The sequence below is a fragment of the Penicillium soppii genome, assembly GCF_028829465.1.
Source record: "Penicillium soppii strain IBT 18220 chromosome Unknown utg000001l, whole genome shotgun sequence".
Taxonomy (NCBI): Eukaryota; Fungi; Ascomycota; class Eurotiomycetes; order Eurotiales; family Aspergillaceae; genus Penicillium; species Penicillium soppii.
This window is the reverse complement of record NW_026643231.1, coordinates 1,441,123-1,465,267: the sequence shown is the minus strand read 5'-3', so window position 1 is coordinate 1,465,267 and position 24,145 is coordinate 1,441,123. Positions and strand designations below refer to the sequence as shown.

The window sequence follows — 24,145 nt, the reverse complement described above, 5'->3', positions numbered from 1 at the left end:
TGACCACAACCCCTAATTACGGTAGACTGCCATTTGATGCACATCAAATTTAGAGCAAATGATGTACGAAAGATGAAAAGGTAAAGAGAAAAAAATATATTTAAGTCTAAACTTTTGCCCTAAACCAAGTGTTAAACGCCAGGCCCATATGTGCACTCATGCCTTCGAAGACAGCACGCCTTCGCCGCGGTTGATTTGAATCCGCTTGTCCTCACCCGCGCTGACAATGCCAACCGTCTGGTCCCAGCACACGCTGAACACCTTGACACCTTCACCGCCAACACGCTTGCTATCGGACTTGCCCTCCTCCTCGAGGCTCTTCCGGGTAATCGAGTAAACGCTCTCACCAACAACACCTTCCTTGTCGGTCTTTGTCGACCGAATATCCCAGATGCGACATGTACCATCGTGGCTACCGCTAATGAGACCGTATTCGCTGTGCGGGTCACGAGCCAAGCTCACAACTGCGTTGGTGTGGCCTCGGAGAGTCATGGCGGCCACAGTGGTGGCAGATGCACGGGGGTCAATCAAGGTGATGTGGCGGGCGGCGGTACCAGCAGCCAGGAGGCTGAGTTCGGGGAGGTGCTCAAGGGAGAGTAGCGAGTGTGAGGTTGTGCGAGTGTCGACGAGAGAACCAGTAACCAGATCCCAGGTACGCAGCGAGTGGTCCCATGAGGCGGAGTAACCGACGGTAGCATCCTTTCCATCGAAGATAGCAGCAGACACGGGTGCTGTGTGGCCTGAAAGCAGGGACAGAGGACCGCGCTGTGGTGTGCTGACGGATGTGTTCAGCTTACGTCGCTTGCTGTTGCGGGCATGGCTGGATGGCAGCAAGCTGTCGGGGGCGGCCGGGGCATCGGCCTTCTTGGTTGACCAGAATCCAACAGTGTGGTCTGACGAACCAGTCAACAGACGATTGGATTTGGCGTGCACGGCCAGTGACTCGATTCCGGCCTTGTGACCGTACAGCTCCAGCTGGGGAGAGATCTTTCCAGCGAAACCGCCCTCTTCTTCGGTATACTTCCACAGTCGGACGGTGCGATCAAGACCAGCCGAGGCAATCTGGTTCGGGGAAACGAACTTGGCGGCTCTGATAGACGCAGTGTGGCCTCCATCGGCAGCAGCGGGAGATGTCGCAATAGTCTCAGAAGACATGTTCCAGATACGAAGTAGACCGTCATAACTTCCTGACAAGATTCGCTCTTGGCCTGGAGTAAAAGTCGCACCTGAGGCCCAAGATGCAGCAGGTGAAGTCTTGGAAAGCACATCCGTAGCACTGACCCAATCATCATGTTGGAATGATGCGATATGCAGAGGGGGAATCAAAGCTCGAACATATTCAATCTCAAGAGTTGTCTCAGAAGAGATACCATTGGAAACCAGATATTCATCGATGGAGGTCCGCAAAAATTGACCATTGATCAAAAACTCGAATGGGATTGGCTTTTCGCTCGAGAGAAGGTTGTTTACCAGTGTCGACAGCGCATATCGGCGAAGACCTTTTTGAGACCAAATTAGTACTTGAAACTTCCAATTGGAATACCTGATCGGCAATGGGTCTCTTACCAGTGGGAACAAGAATTGGGCCGGTGCTTTCAGGCAGAGCAATATCCTCCTGCTGGCTGGTAAGCTGCACTCGGACTTGTCTCTGCGCAGACTCAGCCGCAGCTGTGTTTAAGTCTTCACTCATTGTAAATCAAGTTCAAGTTGCTGCCGATGTTGCAGATGGAATCTTTTTTGGTGGCTGTCGCATTTTCGGCGGGTGAGGAAAAAATACGGTGACCTGTGCGGCACACTTGCGCAGAGCGCGGAGATGGCTCCGCTTATTTTATACACTGCAGAGGGGATGCATACAGATTTGTCGGTAGTTCCTGGAGTGTCTGGCTGTATATTACGAATTTGACTTGTATGTTCTTTGACTTGGAGCTCAAAGTCTGAGATACAGAGCCCGAAAAATATCAAAGTGAAAACCAGAAAACAATGTATTTAGAACGTCATGTTTCTTATACATAAATGACTTGGATGCTAGTTTAAAGTACACTCATCCTCTTGGCGCTCTTCTAATCTCCGCAATAGCACGCCGCCGGTAGTCAGACTCCGCAAACAATGCCTCAATCAGGTCAATCACCTCCTCAACAGAGAACTCCAAGCCCAATTCACCTTCGAGCCAAAGAAACTTGATATCAGCGAGAGAGCTTTCCAAGATGTTGACCAAGTATTGGAAACGAAGCCAGCTCGGAACATAGATGGCAGTAACAGGCAAAGCCTCTGCGTCACCATTCTCCGGCAGGAAGAGGTCCTCCAACTTGGAGATTCGATTACAGAAAGAGACCAGTTGCTTCGACTGATCTTCCGAGATGTCACCCAGATCTTCGACATCAATGATCACCTTGTTGATCACTGTAGACAAAAGGGAACCGACAGACTGGAGTAGCGCGGAGTGAGACAGGATCGGCTGCCATTCCTTGTAAACGTCGCGAATTCTGTCAACAGTTGCGCTGACGGAATTCTCGCAGTCTGATTGGAATGGCTGCTCGGAGCATTGTCCGAACCCTTGAGCTCCATCGAGCAGGTCAGTGACAATTGTACGCTGGGTTTGCATCTCTTTGCTATAGGCAAGCTTGCCGAATCTCTCCAGAGCTTCAACATCGGGTTCAAGTCTGGAAAGACTATGTTCCTCAACGAGTTTCCGAATCTCATCAGCAAGGTAGAGACTGTCGTTGTAAAGATACATCTGCCCTGAACTGAGTTTCAGCGAGTAGAATGTTGATGATGTAGCTTTGAACATGGCGAGGATCAAGGTTGGCAGTGCAAGAAGACCAGCGCCAGAAGAAGCGACGCGGGATTTGGCATGTCTAGGTTCATTAGTTTAATTTCAAGGGCATTGCTTGGGCAATAACAGTCTGACTTACGCAGGCTGCGAGATATCCTTTGAATCAGCAATTTGCTGCTGAACGACCTGGAGAACCGACTCAGGTATATCAGTGATTGTGAAGACTTCTTTCAGAGTAACTTCTTTGGGCGATGCAATTCCAGCTACATTTTTCTTGTTTGTTGGGTTTGCTGTTGCAGTTTTCTGGGAATTTGATGGTGCACCATCGGGTTTCTGGCCATCATCATCATCGTCACCCCAGCCCCAAGCATCGTCGGCATCATCCTCCTCCGTAGGAGCAGTCAAATCTGGTGTAGCATCCTTTTGAGTCTCTTCGGTCTCGCCATCATCGAGACCCCAAGCACTAACGTCTTCCTCTTCGTCCTCGGATTTCGGTGCTTCTAATTTCTCAGGAGTACTATCTTCTTTGTCGTCGTCCCAATCTGCGTCCCAGTCATCATGAATGGCATTTTCCAACAGAGCACCGTCGGCCTGGGAGACCTTTTCCTTTTCAATTCGCTCGACCTTCTTTGTTGTGCCTTGGCTAGCAGCAAGAACCTTTCGGACACTATCTAGTGAGTCGACCCGACGTCGAGTCAACCATAAACGTGGAGCTTGGTTCACCCACGAGACGAGTTCTTCTTGGCCAGTCCAACCCCAGGACTCAATCCTCTGGGTAAATTCTAAGACATGATCCAAAATGTTCTCGAAATCGGCCAGGCCATCTAGATCAGTGGGAATTGCACGGGACAGCCACTCCGAGATTGTCTTTGAAGAAAGCTTGGGGATGAACGAGTCAGAGAGAGCTGTGGATACCGATGTTGGCAGACTCTGTTTCAAATATCCCAAGACACTGGAAAGGCGATCCAAAGTCTCCGATGCCGTTGCTGTTGACGCTTCGGGCTCAATTTGAATGCCCGTCTTTGTCACCACGACACCTTGGCTGGTCCCATCAGGACGGGGAAGCAATATCGGGTTGATGATCGCAGAAAAGAATTCCTTCTGGAACTTCTCATTGGCAGAAGTGAGGATTTCCAGTCGGGCAAGCGACACAATCGTGTTCTCGAGGGTTTCCTCGCCGGCTTCGGAGACCTGGAATTCCCCCCGTGGTCGATCGATCTTCAATTGATCAGCCCAGCGTTTCTGAAGTGCTTCAACAATCTCCGACCGCAGGAGTGACACCTCTTCGGATAGTATCCCCATCACATTCGTATTGGTAAAGAAGGCATCCTTTCCCACAGCTGCGTGGGTAGACTCCAAGTGTTCAATAGCAGTGGTAATCTGGCCATTTCGTAGAGCTACTCGGCCGGTTTCCAGCTGCTGGCACAGGCGCTGCATCTCCTCCAGCGTTCCTGCTACGGCCTCATTGAAGGCAATCTCCGTCTCCACCAATGCGACTTTGGCCTTCGCATCATCCACCTTCGCCTGTAGGGGTTCGGTATGTTCATGCTGCGCGACGATCTCTCGTGCAGTCAACCTTGATCGTTCAATATCGGCGTGAAGCTGTTTCGCTTGGATAATCCAATCATCGGCATCGAAGGTGTTCTCGCGACTCAAGGAGCTAATCTCATTCTAAGGGTACCAAAAGATATTAATTAGTGAACCAAGCGAACATACAATTTGTGACTGCATACCTCAACCTGCTCACGGGCTTTCGATATAAGCTCTAATTCCCTTGCGAGAGCAGCTGCTGGGAACTTGCCCGCAACTACGTTCTCGTCAGGGTACGTGCCTCCGGCGACGAAGCCTAGCACTGCCTGGCACAGATCCTCGTCAGTAGTTCCTGGCATTATGCCAATGTTTCAATTTCCAAGAAAGAATAGAGAGAACGTCGGAGCCTCAGAGAACAAGAGCTGTCAACAACCCGTGACTTTGGTCGTCACCGCCCCACGTGTACGATTCAAAGATTCTCTAACATCAGAAAAAAATGAAAAGTAAGAAAAAGTCAAATCTATTAGCATTGAATATATTATTTGAACATGACTGGCTGCATATAATTTCACATAGATTCAGAGTATATATCTTTCTTTGTCACAACTTCCAACGCTCTTTCCAACTGTTGGTCGCTTTGTAAGGGAACGGGACCCAAACTCCGCCTGGAGACATTTCAATACTTTTACTCGAAATCTCATCGTGTCTCAAATTCTCAGCTTGAGTCGCTTGAGCCGTCCGATTTGTCTGAATCGGTCAATTTTTATGTAAGTAAAAAAAATTCCTCGTTGTTTCAGCCCCTCCAAATTCTCTGCCCCGCCATGTCATCAGTGACATGGCAGTGACATGGCAGCTAGCTAGCCATCATACATGCTAGCGTTCATAAACCTTGCTAACAGAGAATAAACACTCAAGCTTCCGACGAAGTATCTTCATTGGGTCTGCCCCATTGATCAATATGTCGTCCTCGATGAAGAACAGTCACTTCAAGCTGCTTCAGCAGTTCAAGCCTGATTACTCGTCGAGTGAGTTCACTCAATATGAATCACAGCGTACTGGAATGAGAGTGGTCGTTATCGACCAGCCTGGCCCCAAGGTCGACGGCTACTTTGCGCTTGCTACAGAGATTTGCGATGATTCAGGTGCTCCTCACACTTTGGAGCATTTGTGCTTCATGGGCTCGCGCAACTACCGCTACAAGGGCTTCTTGGACAAGCTGGCTACCCGCGTGTACTCCAATACTAATGCCTGGACCGCTACTGATCACACTGCCTACACATTGGAGACTGCAGGCTGGGAAGGCTTTGCGCGTATTCTGCCAGTCTATCTTGAGCATGTGATTGCTCCTACTTTGACTGACGAAGGCTGCTATACTGAGGTACACCATATCGATGGATCTGGAAACGATGCTGGTGTCGTGTATTCCGAGATGCAGGGTGTGCAGAACGATTCCTCTGAGCTGATCGATCTGGCAGCCCGGCGACTGCTTTATCCACCTGGTGTGGGCTTCCGCTATGAGACTGGAGGTATGATGGAACAGCTTCGTGTTTTGTCTGCAGAGCGGATCCGTGAATTCCACCGTGAGATGTATCAGCCTAAGAATTTGTGTTTGGTTATCACCGGAGAGGTCGACCAGAACAACATGTTGGAAATCTTGGACAAATTTGAAGAGACTATCTTGGATGTTATCCCCAGTCCGGATGCACCCTTTAAGAGACCTTGGGTGGATTCGAAGCAGGCCCCTCCCCTGGAGAAGTCGATTATCCAGAAGGTCGAGTTTCCTGAGGAGGATGAATCATACGGTGAAATCGAGATCCGTCTCATCGGACCCGATTGCACCGATTCCGTTCAATGTACGTTTGTTCCCAAACTTCAACCTTTCGATTCCACGCTCACACCATCACAGCCGGAGCTCTTAATGTGTCCCTGTTGTACCTGGCTGGTGGACCTGCAGCTCTCCTGGAAAACATTCTTGTTGAGAAGGAGGAACTGGCGAGTGCCGTTTACTATGCTACCGAGGATCGCCCGAACATGGAGATTAAATTCACATTGACCAGCGTCGAGACAGAAAGCCTGGAGAAGGTTGAAAAGAGATTCTTCGAAATCCTCCGGGAAGCGATGGACAAGGAACTGGATATGGAGTATTTGAAAGCGTGCATCGATCGTCAGCGCCGAAGCTGGAAGTTCTCGACTGAGAGTTCTGCTTCCTCATTCGCAGAGTACGTTATCTCTGACTTCCTGTACGGAAAGCGTGACGGCTCCACCATGATGGACGTCGCCACTCTGAAGGAATATGAAGTTCTCGAGACCTGGTCCGAGGACCAATGGCGAGCCTTCATCAAGAAATATATTTCTGATGCCGCTCATGTTACTATCTTGGGAATCCCCTCCAAAAAAATGTCCGAGACACTGAAGAAGGATGAAGAGCATCGCGTTGCTGCTCAGAAGGAACGCCTTGGCGAGAAGGGCTTGAAGGATCTTGCCGATAAGCTTGAAAAGGCCAAGGCAGAGAATGATAAGGAGATTCCACAGAAGTTGCTGGAGGAATTTGCAATCCCCGGAACCGAGTCAATTCATTTCATGGACACCATCACAGCTCGTTCGGGTGCTGCTCTGAAGGCTGGACGCCCTGACAACAAGATCCAGACACTGGTTGATGCCGACAAGTCTGACTCGTCTCTCTTCATCCACTTCGAGCACATTCCTAGCAACTTTGTTCAGCTTTCCGTTCTTATCTCGGCCGATTCCGTACCCGTTCAGCTGCGTCCTTTGCTGTCTATTTACACCGAAGCCTTCTTCAACATTCCCGTCCAGCGTGATGGCAAGACAATCGAATTTGAGCAAGTCGTTGTGGAGTTGGAGCGAGATACTGTCGGGTATTCGATGGATACTGCCCGTAGTCTTGGAAACAACGAGATGCTGTGCGTCTCTTTCCAGGTCGAGCTGGAGAAATATGAGAATGCCATCGCCTGGCTGAAAGAGTTGTGTTGGAAGTCCATCTTCGATGAGGAGAGACTCAAGGCCATCAACACGCGTCTTTTGGCTGATGTGCCCGACTCCAAGCGCAGCGGTGAAGACATGCTCGCTGCAGCCCATGTGATGGTTCACTACGCAGAGGAGTCGATCATCCGTGCCCGCTCCACTCTGGTCAAGGCCCGTTACCTCAAGTGCGTCAAGCGTTTGCTCAAGGACAAGCCCGAGGAAATCGTCAGCCGCATGGAAGAGATCCGCAACTCGCTCTTCCAGCCTAACAACGTCCGCGTTATCGTCATTGCCGACCTCGAGAAGCTCAAAAATCCCGTTTCGGCCTGGCAGCCCTTCGCCGAGACTCTCGGCACCGGCACTGACCTACATCCCATTACCAACCGACGTGCTCGCCTCAGCGAGGTCGGCAAGACTGTCGGCGGCAAGTCTTACATCGTGCCCATGCCAACCGTCGACTCATCCTTTGCCTACGCCACCAGCCGTGGCCTGGACTCCTACGACCACCCCAGCCTTCCCGCATTGATGGTCGCAATCTCGTATATGAACTCAGTCGAGGGGCCCCTCTGGGTTGCTGTCCGCGGTACTGGTCTGGCGTACGGCACCAACTTCAACCATAATATCGATACTGGCTTGGTCCACTTCGATGTGTACCGGTCTCCTAACGCACACAAGGCTTTCGAGTCCAGCAAGAAGATTGTTGAGGACTATCTGTCTGGTGCTTCGACTTTCGACCCTTTGATGCTGGAGGGTGCTATCAGCAGTATCGTGGTTAAGTATGCTAATGAGCAGATGACCGCTGCCCATGCTGCGCAGGGTAGTTTCATCCGCCAGGTCGTGCGCAACTTGCCTAGCGATTACAAAGAGAAGATGCTTAAGAATGTGCGCGCTATCACTGTTGACCAAATCAAGGGTGCTATGCGTGATATTCTCTTGCCGATATTTTCTCCTAAGACCGCGAATCTGGTCGTCACTTGCGCGACTGTGCTGGAAGAGGTGAGTACTTTGACCTGTAATTATATGGATGAATTACTAACAATGTTGGAACCAGCCCATTAAGCAGGGCTTCGAGGCATCAGGCTTCACTCCCACTGTCCAGCCCCTTAAGGACTTTGAAGACGACTACGGTCTGAAGGCTGGCAACGAGGATGAGGATGAGGATGAGGATGAAGACGACGACGACGAAGATGACGAGGACTCCGAGACTGGCTCCGAGGAGGAGGAGGATGATGAGGATGAAGATGAAGATGATGATTGAGTGTTCAATGCACGATCTATATACGGATAACCCAATACCTAGGTAGATCACATAGATGATGGAAACTGTCGGACTCTCAGACTCTCAATATTCTATTCGGTGATGAATCTACTCTTTGACTTGTACCCACTGCATCTTGAACTTTACATAAGTCGAAGCTGATCTCACATCTGATCTTAAAAAAGCTGAACAAAATGATTCGCACTATATGAAAAATGTAGCCTCACACATCCTCAAGCAGAGGTAATTATGGTACACGCCAAACAAGACCAAACATACCCATCTTGTTTGAACCCGAGTCCAACCTGAAAGGCAATGCCCAACAGTAGGTACTCAGCAATTCCCTTCTATCTGCCTACCAAGGGTACGGGGTAGGTTAAACTTTCCCATCACCCCGTACGTACATTGGTATAACCGCATCCCACCAAACAACAAATCCAAGCAAACCCAAGTAAATCACCAACTGAGTTCCTTCCGCCCCTTAAGAATCCTCCGCACGAGCGTCTTCCGCCCATTTCTATCCTTCTTGCGAGCCAAGTATCCATGGCGGCGCTTCTGCACCCGGCGCGATGGCCGGAATGTCACACGACGCACGCCTAGAGAGGCACTGGCAGAGAAAGAGCGGGTTTGCTGGGGCGCCTGGGAGAGGAGGGATGACAGCGGCGAAGAGAGGGCTGTGGTTGGGGTTGTGATGCGGCCGAATGATTGCGGTTGGAAGCGGGTTGGCGTGGAGAGGAGAGAGGAGAAGGATCGGGATGAGAGCATTGAGGGTGTGTTTTGTCGGGGTATTTGTGAGAGCCTAGACCAGAGAGCATTGTTAAGTGGACGTTCGTATGGTTCGTTGGCTGCTGGAGGTTGATTTGGATGCGTACCTGTTCATTGGGAATGGGATCGCGGATATGGTGGTCCGAATGGTGGAGGGCATGGCCCTTGGGCGGATGCAGAACATGGTGCCTGGTAATTTGCCTGGTAATTGGTGAGGCAATTGGGACAGAGTGGGATGTTGAGTTGGAGATGTCCACAGGACGCGGCGTCGGGAGACAGAAAATTAAGCGCGGAGCCGCCGAGGCACGGACCCGCCAGGTGTATGTCTTCTGCGAAGTGACTACAAAGATGTTGAAGATGGATATAGGTCAATTGCTGATATCAGAGATATATTTAGTTTTGAAATATGGTCTCTCATAGATACATTCCCAACAGCACTTTTTGCGCATACCATGAAGAAGATATGCCCGATCGGGACTAGCGTCACCGAAACTTTTTTGATCTCGAGATGCGAATCGCTCAACTTAGTCCCTCCAACCCCCAGTGCTGCTCCCAAGTCACACTCAAATCGGGGCAAACACTCATCCCAACCCCTTTAATCCCATAACGGTCAAACTCCCACAACAATTGCGACCACCGCCACAAATCCCAAGCGAACAAGACCAAATCTACCAATATGGCAACCCAAGGCCCCCAAGCCCTTCCTCCAACAATAGTGCACAGCACCACCTCAATCACCCAGGCCCAGGCCCACGAGTTTCTAGCAGCCTACCTAGACCGTGCAGGCACAGACCCGTCCCTGCAACCAAACGCCAGCATCAGCGAGCACGGCCCCGTCTCGCGCACAACCGCCGCAGCACCGAATTTGATCCTGCACAACCTGAAGCGTGTGCAGGCCGGTCTGGCCGGCGAACTTCTCGGTCGTGACTTGACGGTCGCTAAACAGAATCCCGGCGAGGATTACCTGGATGTTGCGGCTGGTGCTGTGAAGAACCAGGAGGAGCAGGAGGAGGATGGGGACTTCGTGATGGATGACGCTGAGTTTGGGGGTGAGGATGCGGCGTTTGCGGATCAGGAGGACGGGCTTGATAAGGAGGCGCGCAAGCGCAAGAAGAAGGAGAGACGGCAAGCGGAGAAGAAGGCGGCTAATGCTAAGGCTAAAGCTGAAGCTGAGGCTGAGGCTGAAAACTCGGATTAGTGGCTGGTTATGTATTTGTTGGCGTTGCTGCATTGGGTCGGAGTCTTTTTATTGGGTCTGTTACTTTGTAGCTCTGGACTGGTTTTGCTTTTGGATGCACGAAAGTACTCGCATTTTATGTCTGCACAAAAAGTGTCATTTAGATTTTAGATGGGAACAATCCGATCAATACATGATGGAACATTTCCAAGTCTTGCTTCTGCTCTTTGAGACTTGCTATAGCTTGCTTGAATGGAACAAAAGAATCATTTCTTTGATAATAAGACAGAATCGCCATCACATCCATCGGACCTACAGCTCGCGGTCTGAGGCTTTGATGGGCTTCTCGCTGTCCTCCTCCTTGCTGCTAGTGACCTTGCCACCCTTCCAGCCAAGCGCGGCGAGACGTTCGGTGAGAATGGGGTGCGAGTAGTGGTAGCTAGCATAGATGGGGTCAGCGTCCATGGTGCTCAGGTTCTGGATCTGGAGCTTCAGGAGCGAAGAGGCAAGCTTGTCGGAGTATCCAAGGTTCTGGGCAAATTCATCTTCAAAGCGCTGTCAGTTAAGTTTGGGAGTATAATCGATAAGACGAAACTTACCGGCCTCAAATTCGAATTTCCGGCTGAGAATGTTCATGAGCAGCTTCATGACAGCATCCAAAGGAGCCAGGGCGTCGGAGAAGAGCAGGAAACCAATCATGATCGGCTGTTCCTTGATGAAACCGAAGGACTGGTACAATGACTTGTTGTTGACGAAGACGGAGAACAGAGCGAAGATGTAGAACATGTGGGCCTAAGTTTCAATAGTCAGCGACAATTTGCATTTGGAAGTATTTAAATGGATGCATACCTGGGCAATACCGAACAGCTTGGTGGTGTGGCTCAAGCTCCAGTGGCCAAGCTCGTGACCCAGCACAGCGACAACCTCCTCGGGTTCGGTCTTCTCAATCAGGGTATCGTAGATGACAATGTGCTTCTTCCATGGCAGACCGTAGAAGTAAGCATTGCTGTGGGCGCTGCGCTTGCTGCCGTCAATGACATGCAGCTCCTGGAGAGGGAACTTGAGCTTCTCAGCCAGCTTCTCGACACCGGTCTTGAGATCACCGGGCTCGAGGGGCGAAAGCTTGTTGAACAGAGGCAGGATCACAATAGGGTAAATAGTAATGGCAAAGACTTGGAGGAAGACTCCAAAGAGCCAGAGATAGTAGAAGAACGAGGTGTCGAACTTCTGAACAATCTTGAGCACAGCGCTGATGATGGGAGCACCGAGAACAACGCCGAGCATTTGACCCTTGAGCATATCCGTGATCCAAAGCTTGACAGTCTGCTTGTTGAAGCCGAACTTCTCCTCGAGCACAAAAGTGTTGTAGTACGAGACAGGCAGCGAAAGGATAGTGCTTAGAATGTTGAAACCGAAGAAGAATACCAATGTTTGACAGATTTCACCCTGGAACCGACCGGGAAGGTACCGCGCGAGGACGAGGCCACTGATGCCCCAGATCTTAGGGAGAACATCACCGTAGATGAATGCGAGGTTTTGGATTTGACCGTAGAGACCGGAAACGAAGCTGAACTTGGCCTTTGCGCGACCATATGCCTGTGGTTATATTCCCATGAGTATGCTTTTATTCGGTGTTTCATCATCCTGTTCATACCTGGCTTTGGTCATAGACCTTTTGAGTAACCTCCCCCTCGAGAACCTTAGGGGGAGTCGTGCGTTGCAGAAACTTGTATTGTCGGAGTGAGAGGAAGCCTTCGAGGACGAACTGGCCCAACGAAAAGCCTACCAGCACGTTCTTCCATGGGAAGAGCGGGCGGTCGAGCAAACGCGCCAGTTGCTAAAGCCGGTTAGCAAGGTGTTCATGATGAAAAGCATGTTTCGCTATGTACCAAGAACAATAAAGCAAAAGATTTAACTTACCTCGAGGATATACATGATTTGAATTCTCGCAACTAGGCGAAAAGGAAAGTGGTGATCAAGGGACAGAGTTGCTACTTTGTTATTATCGGCAGCCTTAGTCAGATTCGAATCGCACCTTAGCATGCATGACGGGGCCAAAACACAACGTCATTTTGGCAATAGAATTATTTATTCATTGCTATTTAGAAAGTTGCTATCGAAATAAGCTGGTCATATTCATTGAATCAATTGCAACAAACATGGAGTTCTACCTAGCCCTGGAGGTGGTGCTGATGTCATTGCTGTTGGTATATTCAATTAGGGCAATGTTCATACTGACACTAGTACAAGTAACCTTGGGAGTATATTCATAAGTATTTCAACATTGTCCAATATCTAGCAAACACTATCCAGTTATCAATTCTAGCAGTGTTGCGGAGTATAATAAGCCTTTGATGGAACATGTTACTGGTAAGGATGGTCGAAAATATTTACTTGCTCAAGCAGAACTATATAATCATCCTACGCTGTTACTTGATATATGCTTCATACGATGACGACTCTAATTTAATCAATGCAAAGCAAAAGCTCTCAAATTGTGATCTTTCCTACATTTGTTAACCACAGACCTATATAGGCCTCTATCTACATAGGATATGATGCAGACATAAAATGAGCAATGAACAGGCAACCTCTTGAAAACAACTCCCTCATACGAAAGAAAAACAAACACATCTCTTATTCGCCGACGTTACCTGCATCCTGTTCGTCTTCCGTCCCTCAGATCAAACCCTATGCCGTCCGTCGTCTACCAAAGGTCGCCGAGGAAGCAGGTGGATTGATTAAGGTGGCGACAATGCAGGATTGCATTTCTCTCCCATCTTCTCTATTTAGCCGGGGGAATCAGTTGAATTATGTCTTTACTTTTCCGACTCGTCATGACCGTAAACTTTTCCGCGATCGAAGATCGCAAGACTCGTGTTCGAGGGTCGGTGGGTTGAGACAGTCGGCCAGGGATATAGCATGAGCTATGTGCAAATTTCCCCGGAACAGATCTCAATCCTGAACCTCCCCGTTTCGAACTGGGACATCGTTCAAAGAATGGCTTTACTGCTGCACAGGCTCGAGGGTGTTACCACTGTAGTGAGAGAGTCAGCATATGTCATCAATGTAATACACAAATCCTGTTGACTTACGCAACAATGTTGGCCCATCCAATGAGACGCCAGTGCTTCTCAATTCTGCGACTGATGGCGATCTTCTCGCCAACTTCTGTGCAAGCCGGGCTGGTCAAGCTGAGCTTAGCGGCATCGGCCTTGACACCAATGACCTTAGCACCGGTAGCAGTGGAACCGATGTTAACCATGAGAACTTCGTTCTTAGCAAGCTTAGCGACCTTGGCCTGCTTGCCGTCGGCGGTTTTGACACCGAGCAGACGACGGAGAAGGAAGTAGTTGACCTCGATCTCAGTGTAGATGGCGGGAAGGCGGCCACGGTGACCGAGGACGAAACCGACGAGACGATCGGCACGGCAGAGGGTGGGGTCGACACGGGTACCGACACCGATAAGACCACCGGGAACGGCGAACTTGAGGTCGTTGTGCTCGGCGAAGAGAGAGACAATGCGGGAGAAAATGGGACGGCATTGAATCTTGCCCTGCTCGTCCTTGGTGACGAGACCGGGACGGATCTCAATCTCATCGTTCAGCTTCACGACACCGGTCAGAATGGATCCACCAGCGACACCACCCTTGAGCTCATCGATCTCGGCACCGGGCTTGTTGACATCGAACGAACGAATGATCATCATGTGAGGGGTGGCCTCGAAGTTACGGGGAGGGATGGGGATGGTGTGGACGAGGGCCTCGTTGACAGCGTCGATGTTGTACTTCAGCTGGGCGGAGATGGGGATAATGGGCGAGCCATCGGCGACGGTACCACGGATGAACTTGAGGATCGACTGGTAGTGCTCAAGAGCGTTGTCTTCGCGCATAAGATCGACCTTATTTTGGAGAATAACGATGTGGCTGAGCTTCATGATCTCAATAGCGGCCAAATGCTCGGAGGTCTGGGGCTGGGGGCAAGTTTCGTTTCCGGCAATCAGAAGGAGGGCGGCGTCCTAGGAGACGATGTTAGTTCTCTGCAAGCCCCTCGGTATTGGGATATATTGAGGCGAATGATGAAACTCACCATGACCGCGGCTCCTGAAAGCATAGTGCTCATCTGCACGAGACTGGTTAGTATAATCGCTCAAATAGAAGCCAAAAAAAACCTGGAAGCAAGTATAGCTCCCAAAATGCGCAAGAAAGTTAATACTAACGAGAATATCGTGACCGGGGCAATCGACGAAACTGTATTGGGAACAATTGTTAGCTCATAGCCGCTTATAGCCGCAGGAAAGAGCCCACTGCTGGCGGGTTGGGATCTATGATACCTGAGATGACGCTATATCAGAGGTTAGCTTACGATCAACGAAAAGAGACCCTTTGAATGGATCTCAAATGGTTCTAAGGGAATGGGGATACACACCAGCAAGCGGTAAGTGCCTTCACATCCTTCGCGCTCACAAGGAGGGTCAATTTCCTTCTCACTCTTGAAACTCTTGTAGCATGTAGGCCGGGGACAGGCTTCATTGTCACACTTGTAAATCTTCGCGTTGGCGTAACCAAGCTTAATGGTAATGTTACGCTCGAGTTCGTTCTTGAAACGGACGGTCTGCACCTCGGAAATAGCCTTGACAACGGTGGATTTGCCGCTAGAAATTCATTAGTATGTTTGCAAGCGGGGAAGGAAGGCGTAGGTAGTCTAACTGAGCGACATGTCCAATTGTGCCTGATATTACGTTAGTTAATTTGTTGACTCGGGTGGGGGAAAAAAAAAAACAGAAACTCAAGAAATAGTATGCGATTTAAAGCGCAAACTTTTTCAAAGACCAATAATCACATACCGATGTTCTGGGTTGCTTGTCTGGCAATGATCTCAGGCGTGAGAGGCGTCAATTTTGACAGATCGAGAGTTTCCGGGTCGGGCTGTTCGGGGAGGACTGGGCGCTGGGGTTGAGAAACAGGGGGAGCGGCCTTCTTCATAGCCGACTTGATGGGCTTCTCCTCGAGAGGCTCGTGATCCTCGACCTCTCCGTGGGGGTTGTGGGCGTCGAGCGAAGGCGAGCCGGGCTGGGATCCCTCATCGGAGAAATCGCCGTTGGTAGCCATGGTTGCGAAAAGGAAAAAAAGAATTCAACTCGCGATCAGCGGCGGCGTAGATCGGAAAGTGAAGTTGAGCGAAGCTGGGGGAAAGGTGGAAGGTGGAAGGTCGGATGAAAATTGCTTCCTGCGGGCGATATGATAATGAAAGAATGTAGGTGGGGGATTGTGTGCAGTGGAGAGCCGGGCGGTGTCTAGATGGCAACTTCTTCAACTTTATGTCCAGTTGATGTAAATATTGACTTGGAATATGTATATTTCGATTGATTTTGTTTGTTTAAATTATCTTATTGATTACCTAGGTTGTTAATCATCTTGGTTGAGGTTATTGTGGGTGAGTCAAAATTTTTGACACTACAAATTTAGCTGGACAGTGTCCAAGAAGTATAGAATCGGCCGATATTGAAGCTAGCCTACTAAATAACACTAGAGGATAGTCAGTCAGCCACGATGCATTTGAATTCAAAGGGGACCAGGAAGAGGCTTCAATTTTATCAAGAATCACATAAAAATTGACCGGTAGAAAGACATATATAGGGCGCGGATAAGGGCGACAGCAAGAAAGCCGTTACCTACATGTAAACTAATGCCTGCACACAAGGATACTTCAAAGTAAAATCGTGATTATTTTTTGAGGCAATATTTTTTTCATACTCATGATACATTGCTTGCCACTCGGTTATTGACAGTACAAAGGGTATAACATTTTAGAACGAGGAGAAATTACTCATCGTCGCTATCACTAGATGACTCTGCCTCTTCTTCTTCCGATTCATCATCTCCGGAGTCAATCAGTGTAGACGGGTCCTCAGCAGGCAGCATGACGAAAGAAGCCAGACATGTGATGCGGTTTCCAGTCTCATTGGTGCTAAGGAGCTTTCCAACCTGAGTGGTCTCCTTGTCTTGCTTTGCAGAAGCAATCTCCTTATCAGCAAGTTTCCATACACGCACGACGCCGTCACTGTTACCGGTGACAACCAAGACATCATTACGGTATTCCTTCGCCTGTCCTTCGAGACTCAAAATGTCGAAATCCTTGATACGACCGGGGAACCCAGCTTGCTTTCCGCCAAGTTGAGCAACAGGGGTAGCATGGGGAATTGAGCAATCGGTATCCTCTTCATCTTTCTTCGTGTCTTTGGTCGAGTAGAAGATCACTCTGCCATCCTCTGTGGACACGGCCAGGAAATCTTCTTTCTCGCCACCCTTGACAGGTAGGGAAACATACTTCATTTGATGAAGCTTGCTCCGGGGACCAGGGATGAGTCTGCACCTTGGAACCGAGTCCTGCGCCAATAATCAGTATTTGATCGATGAAATATCATAATGTTAAGAAAAAAGAAGAAGACTTACGATTCCAAAGACAACTGCGCCCCATTCAAACGCAACCGCAAACTCCTCTCCTTCAGAGTCCCATGAAATGCGCCGACCTTCTCCAGTGCTCCACCTTGACTCCTTGACACCCTGTAGCACCTCCCTGGTGAAGTTCAACACACCAGCCTTTCTGCCGGTCACGAGGTTCCACAATCGCATGCACTTTTCTCCCCGTCCAATACTGAGCATGAGCTTCATACTAGGGTGCACCGCGAAGTGATTTACTCCAGACGGAGCTGCTCCGGGGGGTGCGGTATCACCACTTGGTCGTCCTTGTACTTTGGGGTTTGGCGCTTTGATGCTTGATACGACAGTCCAGTCACGGGTCTTAGAGATGGAAATTGTGTTGTCTTCACCAGCTGCGAGGAGCTTACTCCGTGAAGGGAAGCTCAAAGAGGTAATGCTGGCGGTGTGGTGCAGCAATGATCCTAGCTCACGGTTTCGGGGATTTTCGAGGATCTTGTTTCCGGCAAGGGTTGGCACGGAAGGATAGTCTTCATTCACGGCAGGAGGTGCGGCAGAGATGGAGTACAGGTTGATACGCTCATCTGTACTACCAGTAGCCAGCATCACCTTTTGGGCATCAGGAGAGTCGGTTGGTTTGGGTAGTGGCGACAATGCCAGGCAACGAATTGCAGATCCATGGGCCTCGAACAGGAAAGTGTCGACACAATCGATGGTGGGCAAGTTGGCATCAGTCTTTGCCTTGAGATGAGAAGCTGGAATTCCGGCTGTAAAGCCATGGAGGATTCGCTCATAAGAACCGGTGATCACTTGAATAGTGATAGCTGCATCAGGAGTTTCAGATGGGGTAGGGGCGGATTTGGTAGTCTTTGGGGGACTGCCAGCGGTCTTGTCCTCCTTAGGGAGGTCATTTCTCTTGCGTTTGACCATGATTGCTTGAGTATTCTGATATTTGTAGTTGGATGTCAAAAGCTTGATCTGGAGGGCGGACAACTTTTTTTCTTTGATTTTCTGCCGGAGGTATTTTATCTGCCGCCTGATAACTAGCCAAGTTTAAAAAGGTAGTCAGCCTTGAAAATAAGGTGTCACTGTTATTCTTCAATATATGCCTCAGGTATCTATATCACCGCAAGCAGTTGGGGAATGTCCAAAAACCAAATTACGCATTACAAGTTCCATACAGTGCTGATGTTACCAGTTGATGAAAGACTAAGAAGGCAGCAACAAAAGACACAATAACTATGAGAAACTCATTAAGTATAATAAAAATTAATAGTTGATATCTGATTAAATAGTTCTTTCATTACTATCAGTCAAAGAAGATTCCCTACTAAGTACCAGGTACTTAGCCAAGCCGTGTATTTTTTATGAGAGGAACGAGTACTGGTTGTACCTAAACCACCATCTTTCCCGCACCACCTTCATTTTCCCAAACATTTTTTCGTACGCTCCGTTACCTCATTTTCAACCCCTTCAAAAAGATCCTGCTTTTCATCACCTCCCACCTCGCACCCATCATTTCCATCTTGTTCGAGCGATTTTTTCCATCTGGATGACCTCGCTCAATCCATTCCCCTTGTTCCCGCGTTAATCGGATGCTGCGTTCCGAAGCTAGACTCCATGCTCCGCGACGAGCTTCTTCGGTCTAAAAATGATGAGATCGCGTAAGTATTAATCTATTCGCGATGTGTCTTTAATGCAGAAACATGTCAAGTGAATTTTTACTAATTTTTTTCAGAACTTGTTTGTCGCGCAGAAAGCGCAAGCTCAGCGCATTGTATCTAGCCACGGTCGGGTTTGGCGCGACCGAGGACCCTCAATACCACCAGCAAGAACAAACCTTCCTCGACGCCAATGATCTTTCAAAGTAAGTTCATTGACAGAGTTATTCTATTGTGATTTAACTATACCGTTTAATTTGATGATTCAAATTGTCCAATGGTTATTGACTGATCTTTTCAGAGGTCGCTATTTCAATGAAGCTACTCTTCCACCACCAGTCCATGCGCGCGCGCGTTCACCTAATAAAAATGCTCCGACAGTCTTGAAGCCTGTTGGGGCAACCTCACCCACTGAAGTTCCGCCTGCGACTGAGCCTCAACAGCGCGCAACACCTAATCTCCAACCTATTTCAACTGATGCGACTGGACCCCGTCGATCATCTGTTCAAGCTAGCCCTCAGCCACAGGATATAGAAGTACCACTATCTGCAGCGCAGTCACCCAGCTCACCCCGTGTTCACCGGAATGGCAGTGTCCCCGTGCTGGAAACACCACTTAATACAAACCATGATGGAACTCAGACGATATCCCCTGACGTGTCAAAGACATCTACGGGCAGTGCCCCCTCTTTGGAGATCCCACACGACCCTCGAAAGAAACACGAGAAACGACCTTCTCTTACCTTAGGACTCTCTCACGATCACCCACCATCTCCCGCCTCCTCAATCGATCCATACAATAATAACACACCTGCGCCAATTGCTGCATCGCCCGACACAAGTCCTGCGGAAGAGGTCGCCGAGGATGCCGGGACAATTGATCGTTCGAGATACAAACATGACCGATCGGTTCATGCGCGATCGAGTCTTGTTCCGTCGACCCCAGATGAGCAATTACGGCTTGAAGAAGCTCAATCGACACAGAAAGACGAATCCACAAATGGCGCGAGTGGCCTGGCTCCATCAAAGGAGAAGGAGGAGAACATGGAACAAGTAGACGACACAGATCGAATGGATATCGACCAGGAACCTGCCCCGGATCATTCCGAAGACAAACCGCAACAGGAAATTGCGCCAACAGCGGGAGAATCATTATCACCAACGGCGCCTGTTGAAGCTACTGCGGATTCCACCTTAGAGACTCCGGCCAAGAAGTCCGTGTCCATCCCATCTACCCAACCTGGATCAGCACAACCGGAACGCATGACCACTCGGGTTTCCTCGGGAGCTCTTCGACACAAATCAGTTTCAGAAATCCTCGGAGAAACCCCTAAGAGTCATGACAAAAGCCATCCCGCAACACCGTCTGAACAAGGCTCTCCTGATATCGTTGCCAGAATGCGCTTCAAGGACCGCAAGGAACGGGAGAAGGAGAGAAGCCGACTTTCAACCGTTGTGTTTCCGAAGCAGCCAGCTTCCCAGCAGGATAAGGCCGATGCTATGGATTTGACGCACAGAGACATGGATGCGGTTGCGAAGCTGAATGAGGAGCAAGACTACCTTTTCACATTGTTCCTGAACCGAGCATACGCACCTCCCCGAGGCACAAATCTTAACACACTTTTGGCATCTGCCCACAAGACCTTGAGCACCGGCAATCACCTGCTTGAATACCAAGAGCAGATGGATGTTCGTACACTCAGACGCATCTACGCTCTCCAGAACGCAAACCGATGGCCGTTGCGGCAATTGAAGCGTTCTGTTGAGCCTCCTCGTCAAGGTACACATTGGGATGTTGTGCTAGATCACGCGAAATGGATGCGGACAGACTTCCGGGAGGAGCGGAAGTGGAAGATTGCTGCTGCAAAGAGCTGCGCCGACTGGTGTGCAGAATATGTGCATAGCGACGAAGAGCATAGGAGTGTACTTCGTGTTCAAGTGAAGATTCCGAGTCCAGACTTGACCGAAAAGGATGCCTCTAAGGCCGTCCCAAGCCTACCTTCTGAGGACACTAGCGACGAGTCGTTTGGTGGTGTTTCTCATCCAACCCCAGATCTGATTCCCTCCGCAGAAGAGGAGTCTGTAAGTGATGGTTTCAACGACGAGCCTCGACATGAGCTCCACGACACTGTTGCGCCTGCCGCCATCTTTTCCTTAGGCTCGGACGAGTTCAACTTCTCAATTGACATGACCCCTGCTGCTGAAAAGCTGTTGGATGAATTGCCAATCTATGGAACAGTCCAGATTGCCCCCGGAACAAACCTACCGGCCTTTAAAGCTCCGCTCGATTCAACTTGGAAGACAGACCTTCTGCCGGTATCCAAGTTTGCGTCAACAAAGATCAGCTTCCATAATGATGCGCGACCACGCAAGCGGAGCCGCTACGACTGCTCTCAGTATGGCAAGGAAACTGATCATCGGATCACCGAATTGGCCCCTGAGCAGACCAATGTTGCGCTCTTCCGACCAGAGAACAAACCAATTCGTGATCGAATCCACCCAGGACATTCATTCCGCCCTCCAACTGAATACCCCATGCCATCTGTCGGCTTCTTCGAATCCCGTTCGTCCTCGCAATGGACTTACGCCGAGGACGATGAACTTCGTCGGTTGGTCAAGGAGTATTCTTACAATTGGTCTCTGATATCTAGCTGTCTGACCCCGTCATCACTGTTCACTTCTGGCGCCGAAAGACGGACGCCTTGGGAATGCTTTGAGCGATGGGTCGGATTGGAAGGTCTTCCCGCGGATATGTCCAAGACTCAATATTTCCGAGCTTACCACCAGAGGCTTGAGACTGCCCAACGTACTGTTTTGGCCCAGCAGCAGGCTGCTCAGCAACAGCAGCAACAACAGCAGCAGCAGCAAGGTGCCAATGCTCAACCTCAGCCACCTGTACGCCGGAGGACAACACAGCCTCTTCGGGTTGATCGGAGACGGTCGTCCAAGCATCTTGCTTTGCTCGATGCCATGCGCAAGCTGGCCAAGAAGCGGGAGACTATGCTTCAGAAACAGCAGCATGGTATGTTGGGAACAGATATTGGAATACTTTCTACCGAGGTCACTACTGACATTATGTTTTTTTAGCTTCTCATCTGGCTTCGTTGCGCAAGGCTAATGAGGCTAACCAGCCTAAGCCTCCAATCTCATCTCCAGCCGAGTTCAGTCGGTTGAAGTATGATAGAGAGATGAAGCTCCAGGAAAGACAGGAGCAGTACCGCCAGCAAATGATTGCGCAACAAAGAGTGAGTGCTCCGTCGTGTCTTTAAGACAACGTTTGACTAATTCCCCATCCAGGCTAGTCTCCAGGCTCAACGTTCCGGTCAATTGCCTAACCAAACGCAGGCTATGAATCAGCAAACGATGAATGTGCCGGGTCGCCCCAACAGCAACATGCCTCCTACCTCCAACCCTGGCCTACCAGGTGGTACTCCAAATGGATTGACTAATGGTTTACCTGCTGGCTCCAATGTCAACCAAGGCCGCCCTCTTCCCATGCAGAATATGCCTGGAGGAGCACAGCCCAATGGCCAGATGCCTAATGGCATGCCTATGAAGATGATGCCACAGGCCCAAATGCAGCAAACCCCAGGTGCAAGACCTGGCCTGCCAATTCAGACGTCTCCTGATAACACACGCGTCATTCGAGAAGCCAACAGATTGCAAGAGCAGCAACGTCTTCTCCAGTCTCGGCAGGGCCAGCCTCACCCCCAGCAGGGCCAGCAACAGTTCCACAATCAACAGTTTGGTTCGCAGGGTTCACCAAATATGAACATGCCAAATGTCAATGGTACTCCCAACAATCCTGCTATGATCGCCGCCATGCAGAACCAAGGGGGAATGCAAAGCCCATCGTTCCATGGTAACACGCCACAAGGAGTGTCAACACCATCGCCCCGTATGGGCCAGCCTAACCCTCTGTCAAGTGGTGTTGTGCCCCAAATCAGCACCATTCAAAGCCAGATTCAGCGCACAAACCCCAACTTGCCCCCTGAGCAGGTGACCAAGTTGGCGACTGATCGACTAAACCAGTACCAGCAGCAGCAACAGCAGCGCTTGTCCCAACAAGCTGCCATGAACGCCGCTGCTGGCAGCATCAACGCGAATGCTGTGCAGGCCAACTACCAAGTTCCACATGACGCCAACTTCCAGACCCCGTCAGCGCCCAATATGGCAAATGGCGGTTCCGGAATGCAGGTCCCTCAAAATCAAGGCTTCTCCCCCATGATGCGTGTCCCCCAACCAGGTCAAGCAAACCGCGTCGGACCGACCAGCTCGCCCGCCCTAAACGGAGCCGTGAACCAACCTAGCCGAAGCGCCACTCCTCAAAACCAGCGCAGCGGCAGCGCCCAAGCCGGGCCCGCTCAAGGCTCCAGCAAGAGCCCGCACGCTGCGGCAGCCCAAACCGCAACCAGCTAAGCGTCAAGCGCTTTGCACCAATTTCTTCTAACCCCTTTTACTTTCGTCTGTACATACTTACACCCACCTTTACGCTGATTTTATTTTTCACCCCGTCTTTTATCCGTTGATTCGGATTATCGCGCTACTACATCTACCTCCTTCTCTCTCGCGTGCTCCTATTTTGTTCTACGTTTTTGAAAACGACGACGTTCACCTTCTGTGAACTCGATTGCACTGGCTCTCTTTTTACCAGTGTCGCTCTTGTTTTTCTGGGCTTGGACTTGTATTATTGATGGGATTAGGCGAAAACTGGGACGGACGGACTCTAGGAATTGATATGAATTGTATGATTAGATTCGAGTTTTTTTAATGTTTTTTCTTTTTCTCTTGTATGGTGTAGATAGACGGGTAAACTTTTGAATTACATTGAAGATTTACGTGTGTGCTTTCACTTGTAGTTGTATTCTCTGGTTTGAACGAGTTCTGGGGAAAGTAACAAGAGTCAAGAGCATTCATCCTAACCCTAGGGTATTATCTGTAGCTGATGGTGTCGCAGGCCCACCGGCCCTTTCATTGAAAACGAAGTTGAAAAGCAAGCGTATTCCCGATCGAATGTCCCAAGTCATCTCCAGCGTGCCTTAAATAGAAACATTGAATTCGGTCTCGTGTGGATTATCTTTGGAACTTGTGTTACATCGTACATCAACCATGCAGCTAGTAGCTATTTGAGCGTTCGAACTGGAGTACTAAGACAACCTTGGAACCTTGGAAGCCTGAACATGTATTCCGGGTATTGGACACTGATTTGATTATGGAAAAGTTGTTCGATAGTTGTTCTCAAGCTGGACCGGAGATTTGTGTCCTTTCAGCTGGCAGCACTCTTGTAGATGAAGAAGAATCTCGTTAAAACTCTTGAGTCCCCTAGTGCCACTCCAATGGTCGTGCCGGGTGCTGATACAGAGACTATCACTTGCAGTGATTTTATGCGATTCATCAAGGATTCGATGTATCGTCCTGCCAAATACTCTCCGGTGCTGGTAGAAGTGCTGATAAGTGTCTCGCGTGGGAATGGGAGTGTTCTGGCGAATATCAAACGGACGGAGCAGGTGTCTGTTTGTTCAGAAGACGATGACCCGAGCGTCTGTCCGCCTTGGAGATT

General features: G+C 49.7%; 8 protein-coding genes across 8 annotated transcripts; 3 read left to right on the top strand and 5 right to left on the bottom strand.

Annotated features, from left to right (window-relative positions):
* Nucleotides 1-156: 156 nt before the first annotated feature.
* Nucleotides 157-4,662, bottom strand: N7529_000560 (uncharacterized protein; the record flags this gene model as incomplete). Its single annotated transcript, XM_057236091.1, is given in 7 exon segments — nucleotides 157-1,499; nucleotides 1,567-1,680; nucleotides 2,080-2,389; nucleotides 2,402-2,855; nucleotides 2,913-3,678; nucleotides 3,703-4,444; nucleotides 4,507-4,662. 7 exon segments carry the CDS (start codon nucleotides 4,660-4,662, stop codon nucleotides 157-159), a joined length of 3,885 nt encoding a protein of 1,294 aa, XP_057102894.1.
* A 599-nt stretch (nucleotides 4,663-5,261) lies between these two features.
* On the top strand, nucleotides 5,262-8,543 carry N7529_000559 (putative zinc metalloprotease; the record flags this gene model as incomplete). Its single annotated transcript, XM_057236090.1, has 3 exons — nucleotides 5,262-6,156; nucleotides 6,210-8,281; nucleotides 8,337-8,543. 3 exons carry the CDS (start codon nucleotides 5,262-5,264, stop codon nucleotides 8,541-8,543), a joined length of 3,174 nt encoding a protein of 1,057 aa, XP_057102893.1.
* A 456-nt stretch (nucleotides 8,544-8,999) lies between these two features.
* N7529_000558 (mitochondrial 54S ribosomal protein bL34m) lies at nucleotides 9,000-9,492 on the bottom strand (the record flags this gene model as incomplete). Its single annotated transcript, XM_057236089.1, has 2 exons — nucleotides 9,000-9,342; nucleotides 9,416-9,492. The coding sequence occupies 2 exons, from the start codon at nucleotides 9,490-9,492 to the stop codon at nucleotides 9,000-9,002; spliced, it is 420 nt and encodes a 139-aa protein (XP_057102892.1).
* A 492-nt stretch (nucleotides 9,493-9,984) lies between these two features.
* On the top strand, nucleotides 9,985-10,506 carry N7529_000557 (uncharacterized protein; the record flags this gene model as incomplete). The annotated part of the gene is made up of 1 exon (XM_057236088.1): nucleotides 9,985-10,506. One exon carries the CDS (start codon nucleotides 9,985-9,987, stop codon nucleotides 10,504-10,506), a length of 522 nt encoding a protein of 173 aa, XP_057102891.1.
* A 291-nt stretch (nucleotides 10,507-10,797) lies between these two features.
* Nucleotides 10,798-12,420, bottom strand: N7529_000556 (zinc metalloprotease; the record flags this gene model as incomplete). Its single annotated transcript, XM_057236087.1, has 5 exons — nucleotides 10,798-11,030; nucleotides 11,085-11,277; nucleotides 11,335-12,081; nucleotides 12,140-12,322; nucleotides 12,406-12,420. The coding sequence occupies 5 exons, from the start codon at nucleotides 12,418-12,420 to the stop codon at nucleotides 10,798-10,800; spliced, it is 1,371 nt and encodes a 456-aa protein (XP_057102890.1).
* Nucleotides 12,421-13,491: 1,071 nt separating this feature from the next.
* Nucleotides 13,492-15,596, bottom strand: N7529_000555 (translation initiation factor eIF2 subunit gamma; the record flags this gene model as incomplete). Its single annotated transcript, XM_057236086.1, has 6 exons — nucleotides 13,492-13,522; nucleotides 13,581-14,503; nucleotides 14,575-14,607; nucleotides 14,914-15,139; nucleotides 15,195-15,216; nucleotides 15,332-15,596. The coding sequence occupies 6 exons, from the start codon at nucleotides 15,594-15,596 to the stop codon at nucleotides 13,492-13,494; spliced, it is 1,500 nt and encodes a 499-aa protein (XP_057102889.1).
* Nucleotides 15,597-16,310: 714 nt separating this feature from the next.
* On the bottom strand, nucleotides 16,311-17,855 carry N7529_000554 (putative 60S ribosome biogenesis protein Mak11; the record flags this gene model as incomplete). Its single annotated transcript, XM_057236085.1, has 2 exons — nucleotides 16,311-16,874; nucleotides 16,941-17,855. 2 exons carry the CDS (start codon nucleotides 17,853-17,855, stop codon nucleotides 16,311-16,313), a joined length of 1,479 nt encoding a protein of 492 aa, XP_057102888.1.
* A 690-nt stretch (nucleotides 17,856-18,545) lies between these two features.
* Nucleotides 18,546-23,004, top strand: eaf1 (MYB and HSA domain protein; the record flags this gene model as incomplete). The annotated part of the gene is made up of 5 exons (XM_057236084.1): nucleotides 18,546-18,589; nucleotides 18,664-18,792; nucleotides 18,888-21,607; nucleotides 21,673-21,830; nucleotides 21,883-23,004. The coding sequence occupies 5 exons, from the start codon at nucleotides 18,546-18,548 to the stop codon at nucleotides 23,002-23,004; spliced, it is 4,173 nt and encodes a 1,390-aa protein (XP_057102887.1).
* Nucleotides 23,005-24,145: the final 1,141 nt, after the last annotated feature.